General features: G+C 44.8%; 1 protein-coding gene across 2 annotated transcripts in view; it reads left to right on the top strand.

The window, feature by feature from the left end:
* Positions 1-22626, top strand: part of TCAIM (T cell activation inhibitor, mitochondrial) — a 139344-nt gene that overhangs the window by 97217 nt on the left and 19501 nt on the right. For both annotated transcript variants that reach the window (XM_063922306.1, XM_063922307.1), the window contains exon 8: positions 61-152. In XM_063922306.1, coding sequence (XP_063778376.1) covers positions 61-152 — 92 coding nt within the window. The remainder of the gene's footprint in view (positions 1-60; positions 153-22626) is intronic.

Raw genomic sequence — 22626 nt, 5'->3', positions numbered from 1 at the left:
GTAGTATTTTATTTTTACTTATTAACTCCAGTTACATATTTACCATTTTTTATTGCCTAGGACACACAGTGATATTTACAGATCACACAGGCGTGAGTGCAGCTGGACACGTAATGCTTGGGACCATGGATGTTCATCACCACTGGACCAAGGTGATCTGCAATGGCCATGAATACAAGCCCCTCCCCATCATGATAAATATAGTAAAATGATGGATTGCCATGGAATGCCTCGACAACAGTCTTAACCATGGTAATCCTTTGTAGGAATAGGATTATGGAGTAAAGAGGTTTGGCTATCAGGTGGTAACTCACAGTATGTCGGGAAATCATTATGATAATGGTAATAAATAAAATACCACCTTTTAATCTAGAATATAGTTTAATATATATATATATATATATATAATATTTGTGTGTGTGTGTGTATGTGTATATATATATATATATATATAATATAATATAGAAAATCTATGCTGTACAGTAGTTCAAAGAGTAACACTGTGATTACATCAATACAGCTACATAGGCTGAATAGTGTAGGTGGTATAGAATGGCATTGGCATACCTCACAAGATATTTTTTTTCACGTGATTTACATATACAAAAAACTGAAGTGTGTTTATGATTGCTTTATTTTATTTGCATGGTAAAAAATTACATTGAAGCACAACCATTTTAATATATAAAAGTACAAACAGACTGTACAATGGGATAAATTAAACAATGAAATTATGAGATGACAAAGTGAGTGACATTAAAACCGTGTTCCCCAATGCTTTGTGGTGGGGTAACAGAAAGGATTATACACATAGGAGGTGCTGGTGGAGAGAACAACAGGGTGGAGGGTCCTGCTCATGAGCCCTAAAAGCCTAAAGCTGGGTACTTATTAGACGTTAAGTCGGACAATGGGCGGTATTCAATTGTTTGAAAAGTCAGTTGGGTGTCTGTTTTTTCCTATCTAATAGACAGGAAAAAACAGACACCCAACCGACTTTTCAAACAATTGAATATCTCCAATATGTCATTTTGAGCCAAAATGTCTGAAAGGGTCTACCCGGGTTGGCAGTCCTGGGTCCATGACTCTGCTTGCTGTCAGGGTTTTTCTCCGGACTTACAATCAGGGTCGACAACCCAGCTTAGGTGTGAAGGTGCGACCTGGGTCTTAATGACCCATGTCACCCCTAAAAGACATTGATTGGCCGGGGACAGTAGTGCTTGGAGATGACTAATCTCCAAGTGTCTATTGAATGCCAAAATATGGTAGATTTGGGTCCAGTGTGAAGGGTGACAACCCAGGAATATCTTGGGACATCACTCATGTGTGAAAAGGGTAGCCCTGTCTTCAGCCCATGCTCTGTGTCCCAGGTCTAAGCGAGTTTGAAGCTGGAATTATATGTTTGAAAGCAACTTAAGTCACTTTCCTTTGTGCCTCCTGCTAATGTAAAATCCAGACAAAGATCACACCGTTCAGCCTGGAGTAACAGATATATACAGGAAGGAGAGGAGGCGGTTCTTAATTGTGTCATCACACATAAGACTCAACAAGAGGAAAGGTAAAATGGGTAGGAAATGCAAGAGATGTGAAAACAATGGTGAGACCACACAACTAAAATAAGTACTATACAGTATGTTGGGGTACTAAGGTATTGACCACTTACAGTAACTGCGGTAATGCTTCTTTCTCTATCGTCCTAGTGGATGCTGGGGTTCCTGAAAGGACCATGGGGAATAGCGGCTCCGCAGGAGACAGGGCACAAAAAGTAAAGCTTTAGGATCAGGTGGTGTGCACTGGCTCCTCCCCCTATGACCCTCCTCCAAGCCAGTTAGATTTTGTGCCCGGCCGAGAAGGGTGCAATCTAGGTGGCTCTCCTAAAGAGCTGCTTAGGAAAGTTTAGCTTAGGTTTTTTATTTTACAGTGAGTCCTGCTGGCAACAGGATCACTGCAACGAGGGACTTAGGGGAGAAGAAGTGAACTCACCTGCGTGCAGGATGGATTGGCTTCTTGGCTACTGGACATCAGCTCCAGAGGGACGATCACAGGTACAGCCTGGATGGTCACCGGAGCCTTGCCGCCGGCCCCCTTGCAGATGCTGAAGTAAGAAGAGGTCCAGAATCGGCGGCAGAAGACTCCTCAGTCTTCTAAAGGTAGCGCACAGCACTGCAGCTGTGCGCCATTTTCCTCTCAGCACACTTCACACGGCAGTCACTGAGGGTGCAGGGCGCTGGGAGGGGGGCGCCCTGGGAGGCAAATGAATACCTATTTTGGCTAAAAATACCTCACATATAGCCTCCGGAGGCTATATGGAGATATTTAACCCCTGCCAGAATCCGTTAAGAGCGGGAGACGAGGCCGCCGAAAAAGGGGCGGGGCCTATCTCCTCAGCACACAGCGCCATTTTCCCTCACAGAAAGGCTGGAGGGAAGGCTCCCAGGCTCTCCCCTGCACTGCACTACAGAAACAGGGTTAAAACAGAGAGGGGGGGCACTAATTTGGCGATATGCTTATATATATATATTAAGATGCTATAAGGGAAAACACTTATATAAGGTTGTCCCTATATAATTATAGCGTTTTTGGTGTGTGCTGGCAAACTCTCCCTCTGTCTCTCCAAAGGGCTAGTGGGTCCTGTCCTCTATCAGAGCATTCCCTGTGTGTGTGCTGTGTGTCGGTACGTGTGTGTCGACAGGTAGGAGGACGATGTTGGTGAGGAGGCGGAGCAATTGCCTGTAATGGTGATGTCACTCTCTAGGGAGTCGACACCGGAATGGATGGCTTATTTAGGAAATTACGTGATAATGTCAACACGCTGCAAGGTCGGTTGACGACATGAGACGGCCGACAAACAATTAGTACGGTCCAGACGTCTCAAAAACACCGTCAAGGGTTTTAAAACGCCCGTTTACTTTAGTCGGTCGACACAGACACAGACAGGGACACTGAATCCAGTGTCGACGGTGAATAAACAAACGTATTCCTTATTAGGGCCACACGTTAAAGGCAATGAAGGAGGTGTTACGTATTTCTGATACTACAAGTACCACAAAAGAGGGTATTATGTGGGATGTGAAAAAACTACCATAGTTTTTCCTGAATCAGATAAATTAAATAAAGTGTGTGATGATGCGTGGGTTCCCCCCGATAGAAAATTATGGGCGGTATACCCTTTCCCGCCAGAAGTTAGGGCGCGTTGGGAAACACCCCTTAAGGTGGATAAGGCGCTCACACGCTTATCAAAACAAGTGGCGGTACCGTCTATAGATAGGGCCGTCCTCAAGGACCAGCTGACAAGGCTGGAAAATATAATAAAAAGTATATACACACATACTGGTGTTATACTGCGGCCAGCGATCGCCTCAGCCTGGATGTGCAGAGCTGGGGTGGCTTGGTCGGATTCCCTGACTAAAAATATTGATACCCTTGACAGGGACAGTATTTTATTGACTATAGAGCATTTCTATATATGCGAGATGCACAGAGGGATATTTGCACTCTGGCATCATGAATAAACGCGATGTCCATAACTGCCAGAAGATGTTATGGACACGACAGTGGTCAGGTGATGCAGATTCCAAACGGCACAGTATGGCCGTATAAAGGAAGAGGACTTGTTTGGGGTCGGTCCATCGGACCTGGTGGTCACGGCAACTGCTGGAAAATCCACCGTTTTTTACCCTAAGTCACATCTCTGCAGAAAAAGACACCGTCTTTTCAGCCTCAGTCCTCTTGTCCCTATAAGATCATATCTGCCCAGGGATAGAGGAAAAGGAAGAAGACTGCAACAGGCAGCCTATTCCCAGGAACAGAAGCGTTCCACCGCGTCTGACAAGTTCTCAGCATGGCGCTGAGACCGTACAGGACCCCTGGATCCTACAAGTAGTATCCCGGGGGTACAGATGGGAATGTCGAGACGTTTCCCCTTCGCAGGCTCCTGAAGTCTGCTTTACCAAGTCTCCCTCCGACAAGGAGGTAGTATGGGAAAAAAATTCACAAGCTGTGTTCCCAGCAGGTGACAATTAAATTACCCCTCCTACTACAGAAAAGGGGTATTATTCCACACTATATTGTGGTACTGAAGCCAGAAGGCTAGGTGAGACTTATTCTAAAAAATTTTTTTTTTTGAACACTTACAAAGGTTCAAATTAAGATGAAGTCACTCAGAGCAGTGATAACGAACCAGGAAGAAGGGGACTATATAGTGTCCCGGGACATCAGGGATGCTTACCTCTATGTCCCAAATTTGCCCTTCTCACTAAGGGTACCTCAGGTTCGTGGTGCAGAACTGTCACTATCAGTTTCAGACGCTGCCGTTTGGATTGTCCACGGCACCCCGGGGTCTTTACCAAGGTAATGGCCGAATTGATGATTCTTCTTCGAAGAAAAGGCGTCTTAATTATCCCTTACTTGGACGATCTCCTGATAGGGGCATAGTCCAGGGAACAGTTGGAGGTCGGAGTAGCACTATCTCGGATACTGCTACAATCAGCACGGGTGGATTCTAAATATTCCAAAATCGCAGCTGATCCCGACGACACGTCTGCTGTGCCTAGGGATGATTCTGGACACAGTCCAGAAAAAGGTGTTTCTCCCGGAAGAGAAAGCCAGGGAGTTATCCGAGCAAGTCAGGAACCTCCTAAAAACAGTGCATCATTGCACAAGGGTCCTGGTAAAAATGGTGGCTTCCTACGAAGCAATTCCATTCGGCAGATTTCACGTAAGAACTTTTCAGTGGGATCTGCTGGACAAATGGTCCGGATCGCATCTTCAGATGCATCAGCGGATAACCCAATATCCAAGGACAAGGGTGTCTCTCCTGTGGTGGTTATAGAGTGCTCATCTTCTAGAGGGCCGCAGATTCGGCATTCAGGATTGGATGCTGGTAACCACGGAGCCCAGCCTGAGAGGCTGGGGAGCAGTCACACAAGGGAAAAATTTCCAGGGAGTGTGATCAAGTATGGAGACTTTTCTCCACATAAATATACTGGAGCTAAGGGTAAATTTATAATGCTCTAAGCTTAGCAAGACCTCTGCTTCAAGGTCAGCCGGTATTGATCCAGTGGGAAAAACATCACGGCAGTCGCCCACGTAAACAGACAGGGCGACACAAGAAGCAGGAGGGCAATGGCAGAAACTGCAAGGACTTTTCGCTGGGCGGAAAATCATGTGATAACACTGTCAGCAGTTTTTCATCCCGGGAATGGAAACTGGGAAGCAGACTTCCTCAGCACGACCTCCACCCGGGAGAGTGGAAACTTCATTGAGAAGTTTTTTCCACATGATTGTAAACCGTTGGGAAATACCAAAGGTGGACATGATGGCGTCCCGTCTGAACAAAAAACGGGACAGGTATTGCGCCAGGTCAAGAGACCCTCAGGCAATAGATGTGGACGTTCTGGTAACACCGTGGGTGTACCAGTCGGTGTATGTGTTCCCTCCTCTGCTTCTCATACCTAAGGTGCTGAGAATTATAAGACGTAGAGGAGTAAGAACTATACTCATGGCTCCGGATTGGCCAAGAAGGACTTGGTACCCGGAACTTCAAGAGATGCTTACAGAGGTCTTATGGCCTCTGCCGCTAAGAAGGGACTTGCTTCAGCAAGTACCATGTCTGTTCCAAGACTTACCGCAGCTGCGTTTGTCGGCATGGCGATGGAAAGCCGGATCCTAAGGGAAAAAAGGCATTCCGGAAGAGGTCATTCCTACCCTGGTCAAAGCCAGAAAGGAGGTGACCGCACAACATTATCACCACGTGTGGCGAAAATTTGTTGCGTGGTGTGAGGCCAGGAAGGCCCCACAAAGAAATTTCAACTCGGTCGTTTCCTGCATTTCCTGCAAACAGGAGTGTCTATGGGCCTCAAATTGGGGTCCATTAAGGTTCAAATTCGGCCCTGTAAATTTTCTTCCAGAAAAAATTGGCTTCAGTTCCTGAAGTCCAGAAGTTTGTCAAGGGAGTATTGCATATACAAACCCCTTTTTTGTGCCTCCAGTGGCACTGTGGGATCTCAACGTAGTTCTGGGATTTCTCAAATCACATTGGTTTAAAACCAGTCAAATATGTGGATTTGCAGCATCTCACATAAAAAGTGATCATGCTCTTGGCCCTGGCCTGGACCAGGCGAGTGTCAAATTGGTGGTTTTTTCTCAAAAAAGCCCATATCTGTTTGTCCATTCGGACAGGGCAGAGCTGCGGACTCGTCCCCAGTTCTCTCCCTAAGGTGGTGTCAGTGTTTCACCTGAACCAGCTTATTGTGGTGCCTTGCACCTACTAGGGACTTGGAGGACTCCAAGTTGCTAGAAGTTGTCAGGGCCCTGAAAATATATTCCAGGACAGCTGGAGTCAGAAAATCTGACTCGCTGTTTATACTGTATGCACCCAACAAGTTGGGTGCGCCTGCTTCTAAGCAGTCGATTGCTCGTTGGATTTGTACCACAATTCAACTTGCACATTCTGAGGCAGGCCTGCCACAGTCTAAATCGGTTAAGGCCCATTCCACAAGGAAGGTGGGCTCATCTTGGGCGGCTGCCCGAGAGGTCTCGGCATTACAACGCTGCCGAGCAGCTACGTGGTCAGGGGAGAACACGTTTGTAAAATTCTACAAATTTGATATCCTGGCAAAAGAGGACCTGGAGTTCTCTCATTCGGTGCTGCAGAGTCATCCGCACTCTCCCGCCCGTTTGGGAGCTTTGGTATAATCCCCATGGTCCTTTCAGGAACCCCAGCATCCACTAGGACGATAGAGAAAATAAGAATTTACTTACCGATAATTCTATTTCTCGGAGTCCGTAGTGGATGCTGGGCGCCCATCCCAAGTGCGGATTATCTGCAATACTTGTACATAGTTACAAAAATCGGGTTATTATTGTTGTGAGCCATCTTTTCAGAGGCTCCGCTGTTATCATACTGTTAACTGGGTTTAGATCACAAGTTGTACGGTGTGATTGGTGTGGCTAGTATGAGTCTTACCCGGGATTCAAAATTCCTCCCTTATTGTGTACGCTCGTCCGGGCACAGTACCTAACTGGCTTGGAGGAGGGTCATAGGGGGAGGAGCCAGTGCACACCACCTGATCCTAAAGCTTTACTTTTTGTGCCCTGTCTCCTGCGGAGCCGCTATTCCCCATGGTCCTTTCAGGAACCCCAGCATCCACTACGGACTCCGAGAAATAGAATTATCGGTAAGTAAATTCTTATTTTTCATGGACCCGCACCTTCTCAAACTTGTCAAAGCAACCCTGGGAGAGATATGCCAATTTATATGATTCTTTATTATTTCCATTAGGTAAGATACACAACATGAGAGCCTTTTGGCTAAAATGTCTGTTTTAAAGCAGAAAGTTTGACATTCGTTTGCCTAGTATTTGTAAAAGTATTTATAACTTGTGAGAATACCAATACTTTTACATTTTTCCTACAATAAACCAAATACAACAAAAATACATTTAAAAAAAATCTGAAATAAATAATTTTGTTATTACTATTTTTATTATTTTTTTTATTTCAATTTACATCCATTGGCCAACTATAGATAAAATCCACTGATTCTAAGAAAAATAGTTTGGACTTTCCAGGATGCTTTCCAGGATTCCATAGAGCAGAAGTGGTATTAGGGCATCACGTGGTTATTTGGTATCCATCAATTTGAAAAAATTTTTTTAGATCAAACGCAATCTATTACAAACCGCTTTTTTTAAGGAACCAGAATGCCACAGTGATATGTAGTAACCCCAATGATATGTTGGCCCAAGAAGGTGATCTTATTCAGATATGATATTATTATAGTCATTTTATTATTTTCATTTTTAGAAACAGTCTTTCATATATACAGACACTGTCACACATTTATTCTCCCTGTGTTTTTTTATGGGTTACCTTTTTCTCCCTGATTCAAAATACATACTAGTAGGCAAATTGGCTGCTGGCAAAATGGACACAGTGTGGTAAAGAAAGCTTTAGTAAATGTACCCCTCTGACTTAAAATTCCAGTGGGGCCTGGACTGATGTAATTGATTCAATATTTTCTGTAAAGTGCTATGTAATATAATGATAATTTTATTACATTCCTGCTTGAAATGTTTTCCTATTAAGGGATAAAGATATACACAGTCACAATGAAGAAGTAAAATGGCAACGAGAACTGTGCTCTATTTTTCTAGTAGCTGAGAATGGTGATTCAGTTTGTGACGTGTCATGTCATTGCTGACTGCCTGCTTGTGCGGCTCTTTCTCCTAACTGGACTGCTGTAGCAGTAACCAACCCACAGAAAATTTACATATATGCCCATTAATTTTATTATAGAAGCTTTTGCTTTGAGCTGTTTGTCGCTCCCCCACAAAGACTGTGCCCTAAAATGCACTGTGTTTGTTTGTGGATGCAGGAGCTCATCACAATAGAGGAATGCATGTGAAGTCATTTCAACACTCACAATTGCATTGATTTACTGACCTCTACGTCTCAGTCCTGCTGCATATCAATGATCTAGTGCACCGTAAAGCCCCGTACACACGGGCAGATTTGTCCCGGAGATGTGTGCTGAGTCATCTAGCATAGAATGCTCAGCACACATCTCTCAAGCTCGGCACACAGCGCAATGTGTGCGCTGTGTGCTGAGCGATGGAGGAAAACAAAACAAACAAACAAAGCTCACTTCACCTGGCGAAGTGAGCGATCTCACTAGATTGGGCATACATGTATGCCCAATCTATACCCGGCGAAAGAAACGCGCAGGGCAGCGCATCGCTGTTGCTGGCACAACTACACATGGAGCGATGTTTGCTTAATTTCTAAAATAGTCAGATTGCTTAGAAATTAAGTAAATAATTAAGGGAATAACAACACACAGCACCTCTAGATTATTAGATCGCATTAGCATGGCCCTACGCACCCTGTCTCATGTCTGCACTTTATAAATAAACAGTAATGAGATGGCACAGGAGATCCCACATAAACAAGCACAATTGAAAGTGCTTGTTTATGGTTCTAGGAACTTGCTTATTCAGACATGAATAAAAGAAGTGTATAATATCTTAGAAAATCACACACATACTAGCAGGGGCGGAATAATAGAGGAGGATGCTCGTGTGCAGTCTCCGTCAGGCCCCCCCCTCTCTTGCTGGCCGCAGTGTGTAAGCGCTAGTAGACTCTACTGCAGTGCTAGAGTCTACAAGAAGAGGTGCAGGTCTCTGGGAAAATGTTGCTGCAGCAATTTCCTTAGTGATTTCCCCTACTGTGCAAACTGCCAGGAAAATGGCCACCGCAATTAATGTCAGCCTCAAGTAATGTTTAGTGTTGCAAATTCTGTTGAGCTGCCCAGCTTAGGCAAATTTGCAGAATATTCCTGCCGTCTCACACATACTGTATATAGGATACAGCGATTTTACTTCTGAATGAGATTAGAGCAGGTATGGTTCAAAAGAGCTACGTTAAAAAGGTCTACAGTCAATAAGTCAATCCCAAATGGTCAACATGACAAAGGTCAACAGTGTCAAAATGTCGACATTATATATTTTTGGGGGTGTTTTTCCCCTCCTACTTTTTACCCAACAAGAAAACCCCATTAGTATTCCGCTTCACTCGCCACGCTTCAGGCAAGGTGCCTCGCTTTGCTACCGCTGCGCTTGGCACAGGTTACTATTCCCAATTGTAGTCAACGTGGATGGTAAAGGATGAAATAGTTGAAAAAAGTGATTTAAAAAACAAAAACTTGTGTTGACCATATGCGTGTCAGCAATTTTGAACCTGTCGACCTAATGCATGTTGAACATTTGGGGTCGACCTATTGACTGTAGACCTTTTTAATGTAGATCTATCAACCATATACAATTAGAGCACCCTTGTCTGTGCATTGTTTAAAGGCATAGCAGATAGGAACCCATCAAGTACTATCAAGAAGGTTTATGACAGAGCCAAATGAAATCTACTCGTAGAATTTGTTTTGTTATTATAACGTTTATCAGTTTTTTCAGCTAAGTATTGGGTTGAGCGATGGGAAAGAATGTGCATAAATAAGTGCAAGCAGAAAATGACATGCTGCATAGCTATATAATTTGTATAGGTTTTATAGAAAACTGTTCAATATTATTTTCTTAATGTTATTTGTTAGACCCCTGTTTTATAAATTATGATACCAGTCAGTGTGTCAGGAATTGGGTAGTAGGGCTAGTTAAAACGCGGAAGAAGTGGACCCAAAACTGCAAAATCTAGATCTAAAGGCTACCACATAGGTGATCCAATTAGAACAGGTGCTGTGGAATTTATTGGGGTAATGATATATAATGTTAGTACTTTATTCTAAATGGTAGCCCTAACAATAAGATCAAAGTGCATTGTGTATATACCTTAGTAGTTTGGCTGTATGCTGAGTTTGTTGGTGGGAGTAGTGAGTAATAGAGACCGAGTGACATTTTAATCCCCATGATAGAGCTAATGAGGTTGTAGACCTCTTTACAAAAGCCTCTAATCTTTCGGCAACCCCACTACATTGGGCAGGGTGTACTCTGGAGTTCATTCCATTCCCTCCAGAAGGTGCTGGATATATGCAGATAGATTGTGCAGAGCCAAACTGGAATGAGGCGCCACCTTTTGAATAGCTATTAAGCATTCTAATTTATTCTAACACTTGTTGAGATATTAGAATCTTTTTCTCTGATTTTCTTCCACTTTTCTAGTTATAGGGCCTTGAAGAAAGTGATACACTGCCTGAAATACTCACTTTGGAATAAACTAGTACTTTTAATCAAGTGAAAATTTTGAAGCATGAGTAACTTAACCTTGAGGGCACATTTACCATTTACATTTTTCACAATATATGATGGCATACGATTTGGATACCATGTACTCTTAAAGGGGCGATGCAGTTGTTTTCATCCATGGCTACCACTAGGGGGTGCAAACCGGCACAATTCAATTGTTGCTCCGTTTAGACGCCAGTTAGCAGCGGGTGGTGACATTTATGTGTGTAAAGTCTGTGGTTTTGGTACCCCAACCAGGATTTTAGACGGGATTAGACACTGTATGTGTCACGTATAAATCAAAGGGCGCCCAATCAGAGCAACAAATGAATTGCTCTGATAGTGCCAATTACTTTGGGGGAGGGCACACACACCACTGCTGTAGCGGGTAAGGCGCATGTGAATAGAAGTCACGCATCCATTTACAGTGCCGGGAGAGCTTTGGGGCAGCCCAGCATCTCTGAGAGTACTGAACATGCCCCCACAACGACAGGAACAGTGGTGCCACAAAGCTCCGCCTCTTTCCCTGAGGCTCCACCCCCTTTCCAGTCATGGTTGCATAGGGTACTGCTCCTTGAACCACCAATATTGGGAAGTATGGTATTACAGTATTGTTAGAAGGTAATCAACACTAAACAAAGTTATTTAGGTAGTAATCTAACAACAGTATTTCAGTGCTATGATAAAATAAGATCACAATATGTGGATATTAATTATCATGGTATATCGGGAAAATAATCAACACCAAACAGATTTATTTAGAGCAGTAATCCAGCATCACTGTTTAAATACAGTAATGATTATACTGGATTTCCCCAATATAGTGATCAAAACCTAGAATAAATGGTGTTTAAAAGGCAGGAAATTGGTTGTTCCTAATAAATAATCCCAGTATAAGAATACAAGTAGCAGATTTTGTTGTAATATCAGACAAATATCAACTGTAATTCATATGTCCTAAGGTGATGATAAATTCATGGATAATGGAATAATCGTGTATGATTCACATTTACAGTATATAACTAGCCCCTCATAGTCAGCAAGAATACTGATTTTTAATTGAGCGATCACCGGTATAAATGGGGGTTGAGTATGGTATACCAGCAGTCTGGATGCCGGCGGTCAGAATACTGACACTGGCATTCTGACTGTTCAAAATCCCAATGGGCGCAGGAGGCAGCTAACCATAATCCTCTCCCTCCCCTAACCCTCCCTTCCTGCAGCCCTAAACCTAACCCTCCCTCCCCGCAGCCTAACCTTAACCTCCCTTGCCCACAGCCTGACTCTTACTCTCCCTTCTCGCAGCCTAAACATAACCCTCCCTCCCGCAGCTTAACCCTAACCACCCCAGGATATTTGCGTTCAGGATCCTGGATATTGGTATACTGAGCCCAGGAATCCCAACTACACCCCAAAAATGGTAGTTGTATATGTGTGTCTCCTGGTCATGCAGTAATCGAATTGATATAAGTGAGAAGAAACTCAGTATTGTATCATAATTACATAACAGGAGAAAAATATATATATTCAGCAACTGCTTTTAGAGGTGTCAATAAATAATATATGCAATGACAATGTCTGAAATGAGTAGAATAAATAGCAGCGAGATTGCAGAGGAAAGAAAATAATTGTGTACCTGAGGGAGTTCCTCCGTAAAAAGTAGACTAAGACACCGTGCTTAGAACTCTACAACCAATACCGCCATTATTTAAAGGCCCATATGATAGTCAGCAAGTTGCTGTTAAATATGTCCTAATAAATCTCTGTAGCAGGAAAATGCACAAGAAGTCAATTTATTGGCAAGATGGCTCTGGCACCAACATCGAACACATCTACAATCACCCCCCAAAAAGCCATACAAATGACTATAATCCTGCCTCAGTGACGTTAAGGGTAAATTATTGTCAAGTCCATATCTCAATATCAGCCAAGCTGTAAGAATGACCTGTTACCCAGAGCACCAATATCTTGTGTGTGTGTGTGTGTGTGTGTGTGTGTATATGTGTTTTCCTATGTTCATGGTGCACATGAATAAACTCTAATAGCTGCTTCAAACAATGCTGTTTACTGCTTGCCTGCCCAGCCTTCCCATTTACCACCCATGATTCAGTGCAGCAGCATACCTTCTGTGTGTTCTGATAGTCCCTGAATAATCCGTTTAATGCCTTCCTGTACAGGATGAAAGGAAAACTGCTTCAAATACTGTAGCTAACAGAGTAGAAAACGGATGCCTGTGATGTGGTGCTGAAATGTTTTAGTGTTTGATTTATAAGCGTATTGTGGGAAAGAGCTTAGTTTTATTACATACAGGAGACTTTAGCAATAACGTTCAGTCTGTGCTGGTATATTTAATACTGACGTGTTTCTCTTCAAAGTGCATTCATTATGCTTTAATTTCACCGGATGCTCTAAAAAATATATCTATTTGTCCATGAGAATACATTATCTCTGAGTCATCCACATTATTGAATTGTTTCCTTTTGTTGTTTTATAGAGAAGTCTGTATATTAACCTGCAAGTTAATGTTTACAAATAGGGCAAAAGCTAAACATATTGCTAAATCAAGCTGAGGACCTTCTCTTGGTCAGTGGTCTCTAACAGATATCTTATATATTAATATTTGTATGTGATCTTATCACATAGAATATTGTTACTATCTATCCCTTTGTAGTGCCCTAACATGATGGCAGGAGCTATTTATGGACACAGGGCAGAGACTACAAATTTAGGCGGAAGGTTGGTAAACTAGAATTAAAAATGATGAGTAATAAGGGCATGCTTGAAGATTGGGAGGCTGAATGAAAGTCCAATGTTGCAAGGAGGGCATTCCAGGAGTTAGGAGTAGCCTGGGAGATATCCTGAATACAGGAGTGGTAAGTGGTTATAAGGGAAGAGGTGAGACAGTAATCATTAGCAGAGTGAAGACTGCTGGAGAGAGTGTGTAAGGAAATCATTAGCTGGGGGAATAGGAGAGGTGAGGTTAAGGAGAAAAGGAAGAGTGAGACTAGGTAGAGAAATGGGAGGAAAATGAGGCAGGCAGTAGAGTTAAAGTTAGACTTGAGGTGTGAAGTGGAATTTAGTAAGGTCAGGGAGGAGCAGATTACAGTAATCGAGGTGAGAAACAAGTGAATGAATAAGAGTTTTATTCTGGAAATATTATGAAGGTGGAAATGACAGGTTTGTAAAAAGGGACTGTATGGGGAGGGGGGAGGGCACAGTCATGGGTAATACTTTGACATCGGATTTAGGGAATGAAGAAAGACTTTGCCAATTGAGAGGGAGAGGACAGCAGAGGAGGGATCTTGACTGGGGAAAGATGTTGAGAGCAGTTTTAGAAATATTGAGCTTCAGGAAGCAATGTGCCATCCAGGAGGAGATGACTGACAGGTGAAATAAGGGAGGACTGAGAAGAGCGGTACATTTAGATAGCATAGAGGTGGTACCCAGAGAAAGCTCAACAAGAGAAGATGTAAAGAATGAGATATCATTGCGGCATTTGACAATGTTGACTACACCTTCTCCTGAAACAAACCAGTTATGCTTCTCCAGTCAGTGCAGATGTGATTGGAATATATATGATTCTATGCATCTACTGTAGTTGTTTTGGATCTTGTGCTACACTCCACAAACAGGAATACGTCAACTTTGCATCAGCCCCAAAGTCTCTGATACGCAAGTGGAGATGCACTATACAATCAAGGCTAGCATTTCGGAAATTGTATCAGCACTAATGTACTAGGAACTCAGGCATTGGGGTCAATCCAATTAGCTGTCAAGGGTGCGAAGTGCTGTTGCTGCTTCGTTTAAACGTCAGTAACAGCACCTGATCTCTCTTCCTTCACAGCCTGGATTCTGTCTAAATTCGCACAAAATTGCTCGCTACTCTATATGGGGCAGCAAGCACTTTTGAGCGAGTTCGATCCGTGCTAAAGTGCGTCTGCTGCAATGATTTGCTCCTACGATATCATTACGGTTAATTGGATTGACCACATACAATGTCTTCTCTGGACGGGCTTCAGGTTCCATGTGGATGACACACAGTACATATGCAGTAAATGCCAGACCTAGAATATTTGTGTATAAGGGTTTATGATCTTCTACTGTGCTGTGCTGTAAAGCATAAGTTTGTTGAGAACATCAAAAATATATCTATATTTAAAGATATGTTACCATTTTGGGTTCTTATTGAGTGCTTCTACAGTACATCAAAATTCTTAACCCACAGTGGGCCTGATTCTGAGTCGCATGCAACAGTGTGTATTGGGGGGTCGCCTGTCAGCGAGTTTATGCAAATGCTGCTACAGACTCCTTCTTTCATGTACATCTGTTTTGCTGAATGTGCAAGGACTGAGACACCCACTTTTAGTGCACGTGCACATTGTAATAACGATTGGTGTATCCTTATAAGTCACCATTGGTCACCGCATCAAAACTTATAGTACACTTGTGCGATGCCCCGCAACGCGACATCGGGGGGCATCGCACCGCTGGTTTAGGTGCGATGAAATCGCACCTGAACTGCCAAAGTGATTACCATGCGATCATGCGATAGATCGCATGGTAATCACGTGATGGGCACGTCACCGCCGAGTGGGAGCGGCTTCTGGCCGCTCCCAGCGGGTGCCCATCGCACATTGCAGTGCGATATATAGCATGTGGTTTTAAAGACACATGATCGCACTGCGACTCGATAAAAATTAAGTGCAGCACATACTATCTTGAGACGCGAGATTCGACCGGCGTGACTGCGCATCACGTCGAAAGGTACCTAGAATGTGCATACAATCCCCCGATTTCTCTCACAGAGGCGGTCGAAATCGAAGGTTAGTAACGATTATCTCACAAGTGTATAGGCACCATTACACAGGCCTATGGCAGGTGCAGTTTCTGCATCTGGCCACGATCTCCAATGCTCGCAGCTGTGCATTTGGGAATGCAGTCGCTTGCAATAACACACTGTTATGAGTCGCTGCTGTGGCTCATTTCTGTTTGTGTTTCTGTCCGTTTCCTAGTAATCTGGAAGCTGGCTACTATGTGTAGCAGCACTCCGGTTTGGAATGCTTTATTACCTAACTCCAGCCTTTGTCTCTTGTGAAAGTCAGGAGGCTGATGGACATGTAGCAGCACAGCTGCAGAGAGTTGGTAATTAGGAGAGTGTCATTTGCATAATTATCAGCATCCAACTCAGCAGTAATCCTGTGTCCAACTCCGTGCCAGTTACATAATTATTAGAGATGTGCAGGTTCGGATTTACTTGGTTCTTAACACCAGAATTAACGTAAGTTCGTATTTATCCAGATTTCTCTATCGTCCTAGTGGATGCTGGGGTTCCTGAAAGGACCATGGGGAATAGCGGCTCCGCAGGAGACAGGGCACAAAAAGTAAAGCTTTTTCCGATCAGGTGGTGTGCACTGGCTCCTCCCCCTATGACCCTCCTCCAGACTCCAGTTAGATTTTTGTGCCCGGCCGAGAAGGGTGCAATCTAGGTGGCTCTCCTAAAGAGCTGCTTAGAGAAAGTTTAGCTAGGTTTTTTATTTTACAGTGATTCCTGCTGGCAACAGGATCACTGCAGCGAGGGACTGAGGGGAGAAGGAGTCAACTCACCTGCGTGCAGGATGGATTGGTTTCTTGGCTACTGGACATCAAGCTCCAGAGGGACGATCACAGGTACAGCCTGGATGGTCACCGGAGCCACGCCGCCGGCCCCCTTGCAGATGCTGAAATCAGAAGAGGTCCAGAATCGGCGGCTGAAGACTCCTGCAGTCTTCTAAAGGTAGCGCACAGCACTGCAGCTGTGCGCCATTTTCCTCTCAGCACACTTCACACGGCAGTCACTGAGGGTGCAGGGCGCTGGGAGGGGGGCGCCCTGGGAGGCAAATGAGTACCTATAAAGGCTAAAAATACCTCACATATAGCCCTAGAGGCTATATGGAGATATTTAACCCCTGCCTAATTTTTCTAAATAGCGGGAGACGAGCCCGCCGGAAAAGGGGCGGGGCCTATCTCCTCAGCACACGGCGCCATTTCCTCTCACAGCTCCGCTGGTCAGGACGGCTCCCAAGTCTCTCCCCTGCACTGCACTACAGAAACAGGGTAAAACAGAGAGGGGGGGGCACATTTATGGCGATATTTTGATATAACAAAGCAGCTATAAGGGAGCACTTATTATAAGGCTATCCCTGATATATATATAGCGCTTTTGGTGTGTGCTGGCAAACTCTCCCTCTGTCTCCCCAAAGGGCTAGTGGGTCCTGTCTTCGTTAGGAGCATTCCCTGTGTGTCTGCTGTGTGTCGGTACGTGTGTGTCGACATGTATGAGGACGATATTGGTGTGGAGGCGGAGCAATTGCCAAATATGAGGATGTCACCCCCTAGGGAGTCGACACCAGAATGGATGCCTTTATTTATGGAACTACGGGATAGTGTCAACACGCTAAAGCAGTCGTTTGACGACATGAGACGGCCGGACAATCAATTAGTGCCTGTCCAGGCGACTCAAACACCGTCAGGGGCTGTGAAACGCCCTTTGCCTCAGTCGGTCGACACAGACCCAGACACAGGCGATGACTCCAGTGGTGACGGTGACGAATCAACCGTATTTTCCAGTAGGGCCACACGTTATATGATTTTGGCAATGAAGGAGGCGTTACATTTAGCTGATACTACAGGTACCACTAAACAGGGTATTATGTGGGGTATGAAAAAACTACCTATAGTTTTTCCTGAATCAGAAGAACTAAATGACGTGTGTAATGAAGCGTGGGTTGCCCCTGATAAAAAGCTGATAATTTCAAAGAAATTATTGGCATTATACCCTTTCCCGCCAGAGGTTAGGGAGCGCTGGGAAACACCTCCTAGGGTGGACAAGGCGCTAACACGCTTATCTAAACAAGTGGCGTTACCCTCTCCTGAGACGGCCGCACTTAAAGATCCATCAGATAGGAGGATGGAAAATATCCAAAAAAGTATATACACACATGCAGGTGTTATACTACGACCAGCTGTAGCGACTGCCTGGATGGGCAGTGCGGGGGTAGTTTGGTCAGAATCCCTGATTGAAAATATTGATACCCTGGACAGGGACAATATTTTACTGTCGTTAGAACAAATAAAGGATGCATTTCTTTATATGCGTGATGCACAGAGGGATATATGCACACTGGCATCACGGGTAAGTGCTATGTCCATTTCGGCCAGAAGAGCTTTATGGACGCGACAGTGGACAGGCGATGCGGATTCAAAACGGCATATGGAAGTTTTGCCGTATAAAGGGGAGGAGTTATTTGGAGTCGGTCTATCAGATTTGGTGGCCACGGCTACAGCCGGGAAATCCACCTTTCTACCTCAAGTCACTCCCCAACAGAAAAAGGCACCGACTTTTCAACCGCAGCCCTTTCGTTCCTTTAAAAATAAGAGAGCAAAGGGCTATTCATATCTGCCACGAGGCAAAGGTCGAGGGAAGAGACAGCAACACGCAGCTCCTTCCCAGGATCAGAAGCCCTCCCCGGCTTCTACAAAAGCCTCAGCATGACGCTGGGGCTTCTCAAGCGGACTCGGGGACCGTGGGGGGTCGTCTCAAAAATTACAGCGCGCAGTGGGCTCACTCGCAAGTAGATCCCTGGATCCTGCAGATAATATCTCAGGGATACAGGTTGGAATTAGAGACAGATCCACCTCGCCGTTTCCTGAAGTCTGCTTTACCAACGTCCCCCTCCGAAAGGGAGACGGTGTTGGAAGCCATTCACAAGCTGTACTCTCAGCAGGTGATAGTCAAGGTACCTCTTCTGCAACAAGGGAAGGGGTATTATTCCACTCTTTTTGTGGTACCGAAGCCGGATGGCTCGGTAAGGCCTATTCTAAATCTGAAGTCCTTGAACCTGTACATAAAGAAGTTCAAGTTCAAAATGGAGTCACTCAGAGCAGTGATAGCGAACCTGGAAGAGGGGGACTTTATGGTATCCTTGGACATCAAGGATGCGTATCTCCACGTTCCAATTTACCCCTCACACCAGGGGTACCTCAGGTTCGTTGTACAAAACTGTCACTATCAGTTTCAGACGCTGCCGTTCGGATTGTCCACGGCACCTCGGATCTTTACAAAGGTAATGGCCGAGATGATGATTCTTCTTCGAAGAAAAGGCGTATTAATTATCCCATACTTGGACGATCTCCTAATAAGGGCGAGGTCCAGAGAACAGCTAGAGATGGGATTAGCACTGTCTCAGGAAGTGCTAAAACAGCACGGGTGGATTCTGAATATTCCAAAATCCCAGTTAATGCCGACAACTCGTCTGCTGTTCCTAGGGATGATTCTGGACACGGTTCAGAAAAAGGTTTTTCTCCCGGAGGAAAAAGCCAAGGAGTTATCCGAGCTTGTCAGGAACCTCCTAAAACCAGGAAAGGTGTCTGTACATCAATGCACAAGAGTCCTGGGAAAAATGGTGGCTTCTTACGAAGCAATTCCATTCGGCAGATTCCACGCAAGAATTTTCCAAAGGGATCTGTTGAACAAATGGTCAGGGTCGCATCTTCAGATGCACCTGCGGATAACCCTGTCTCCAAGGACAAGGGTGTCTCTTCTGTGGTGGTTGCAGAGTGCTCATCTATTGGAGGGCCGCAGATTCGGCATACAGGATTGGATCCTGGTGACCACGGACGCCAGCCTGAGAGGCTGGGGAGCAGTCACACAAGGAAGAAACTTCCAGGGAGTATGGACGAGCCTGGAAACGTCTCTTCACATAAACATTCTGGAACTAAGAGCAATATACAATGCTCTAAGCCAGGCAGAACCTCTGCTTCAGGGAAAACCGGTGTTGATCCAGTCGGACAACATCACGGCAGTCGCCCATGTGAACAGACAGGGCGGCACAAGAAGCAGGAGTGCAATGGCAGAAGCTGCAAGGATTCTTCGCTGGGCAGAGAATCATGTGATAGCACTGTCAGCAGTGTTCATCCCGGGAGTGGACAACTGGGAAGCAGACTTCCTCAGCAGACACGATCTTCACCCGGGAGAGTGGGGACTTCATCCAGAAGTCTTCCACATGCTGGTAACCCGTTGGGAAAGACCAATGGTGGACATGATGGCGTCTCGCCTCAACAAAAAACTGGACAGGTATTGCGCCAGGTCAAGAGATCCGCAGGCAATAGCTGTGGACGCGCTGGTAACGCCTTGGGTGTACCAGTCGGTGTATGTGTTTCCTCCTCTGCCTCTCATACCAAAAGTATTGAGAATTATACGGCAAAGAGGCGTAAGAACGATACTAGTGGTTCCGGATTGGCCAAGAAGGACTTGGTACCCGGAACTTCAAGAGATGATCACGGAAGATCCGTGGCCTCTACCTCTAAGGAGGGACTTGCTTCAGCAGGGTCCCTGTCTGTTTCAAGACTTACCGCGGCTGCGTTTGACGGCATGGCGGTTGAACGCCGGATCCTAAAGGAAAAAGGCATGCCGGAAGAAGTCATTCCTACTTTGATTAAAGCAAGGAAGGAAGTAACCGTGCAACATTATCACCGAATTTGGCGAAAATATGTTGCGTGGTGCGAAGATCGGAGTGCTCCGACGGAGGAATTTCAACTGGGTCGATTCCTACATTTCCTGCAATCAGGATTGTCAATGGGTCTCAAATTGGGATCTCTTAAGGTTCAAATTTCGGCCCTGTCGATTTTCTTTCAAAAAGAATTGGCTTCAGTCCCTGAAGTCCAGACCTTTGTTAAGGGAGTGCTGCATATACAGCCTCCTGTGGTGCCTCCAGTGGCACCGTGGGATCTCAATGTGGTTTTGGATTTCCTAAAATCTCATTGGTTTGAACCACTAAAAAAAGGTAGATTTGAAATATCTCACATGGAAAGTGACCATGCTTATAGCCCTGGCTTCTGCCAGGAGAGTGTCAGAATTGGCAGCTTTATCTTACAAAAGCCCATATCTGATTTTCCATTCGGACAGGGCAGAACTGCGGACTCGTCCGCATTTTCTCCCTAAGGTGGTGTCAGCATTTCATCTGAACCAGCCTATTGTAGTGCCTGCGGCTACAAGTGACTTGGAGGACTCCAAGTTACTGGACGTTGTCAGAGCATTAAAAATGTATATTGCAAGGACAGCTGGAGTCAGAAAATCTGACTCGTTGTTTATATTGTATGCACCCAACAAGATGGGTGCTCCGGCGTCTAAGCAGACGATTGCTCGTTGGATCTGTAGCACAATCCAGCTTGCACATTCTGTGGCAGGCCTGCCACAGCCTAAATCTGTAAAGGCCCACTCCACAAGGAAGGTGGGCTCATCTTGGGCGGCTGCCCGAGGGGTCTCGGCATTACAACTTTGCCGAGCAGCTACGTGGTCAGGGGAGAACACGTTTGTAAAATTTTACAAATTTGATACTCTGGCTAAGGAGGACCTGGAGTTCTCTCATTCGGTGCTGCAGAGTCATCCGCACTCTCCCGCCCGTTTGGGAGCTTTGGTATAATCCCCATGGTCCTTTCAGGAACCCCAGCATCCACTAGGACGATAGAGAAAATAAGATTTTACTTACCGATAAATCTATTTCTCGGAGTCCGTAGTGGATGCTGGGCGCCCATCCCAAGTGCGGATTATCTGCATAAATTGTACATAGTTATTGTTAACTAATTCGGGTTATTGTTGAAGGAAGCCATCTTTCAGAGGCTCCGCTGTTATCATACTGTTAACTGGGTTTAGATCACAAGTTGTACGGTGTGATTGGTGTGGCTGGTATGAGTCTTACCCGGGATTCAAAATCCTCCCTTATTGTGTACGCTCGTCCGGGCACAGTACCTAACTGGAGTCTGGAGGAGGGTCATAGGGGGAGGAGCCAGTGCACACCACCTGATCGGAAAAAGCTTTACTTTTTGTGCCCTGTCTCCTGCGGAGCCGCTATTCCCCATGGTCCTTTCAGGAACCCCAGCATCCACTACGGACTCCGAGAAATAGATTTATCGGTAAGTAAAATCTTATTTTTTCATATTGGCTAACAAAAACACGTGACATCCGAGAGCCCATAAGATGCTGTTATGAGATCCGGGTAAATCTGAACCTGCTCATCTCTAATAATTATCACCATCCAACTCTGTGTTCGTTGCATAATCTGTCTAGTTGCTTTTGTTATTTCTGCTAATATTACTCCTCGTCTTCTTGCTATACAGTCTTGTATTACCTCTGCTATCTAGTTCTTCTGTATACTTTCAGTACCCCCTCTGTCAGTGGCTCTATCTCTTTGTTGTTTGGCCTAACTTTTTTCTCTAGTGTTTTGTCTGTTTGTGTACTTTATGTACTCCCCTCCCTCGAAAGCTGCCCAGAGTTTGGGAGAGTTCTGTGTTTAAGTGTCTATTGCTTATCCTCCTTCTCTTCAGTAAAATCCTCTTCCTTATTCATACTCTAAACACGCCAGACATACTTCTCATGCTTTTGATCTCCTTCCTCTCTGCAGTGTTGTCTTTTTCTCTTGACTTGTATTTCCTAGTCTTCATCTTTTAGTTTAGTTTTAGTGTCCTATTCTATACCGGCATTGATTCAGGTCACTCTGAGTTAAGCTTGTACTACTCCAGTGGTGTAAGTCCTGGTGGCATCCCAGTACCGGTAGGCATATAGCGCCTTAAGGGAAAAATGGCTGTTATAGGCTAGAAGACCTGCTGGAGAGTTCTACAAGTTTTAACCTGGAGAATACAGACTATTCAAAGAAGAGGATCCTTCAGTTGTAACACACACACCCATTGAACAGACCACATTTCCATGCGCGACTAGACACCACCCAGAAACGACCATCACTTTTCTGCTACTTTATCACTTTCTGATACTGTCTGATCCGAACCAAACAGCACCTTTGTGTGTACACTCAGTGTAACCCATGTACTGTAGGGTTTATTAGGCAGGTGTGCACACATAGTTGCA

The sequence above is a fragment of the Pseudophryne corroboree genome, chromosome 5 (assembly GCF_028390025.1).
Source record: "Pseudophryne corroboree isolate aPseCor3 chromosome 5, aPseCor3.hap2, whole genome shotgun sequence".
Classification (NCBI taxonomy): domain Eukaryota; kingdom Metazoa; phylum Chordata; class Amphibia; order Anura; family Myobatrachidae; genus Pseudophryne; species Pseudophryne corroboree.
This window is presented reverse-complemented; position numbering and strand designations above follow the sequence as displayed.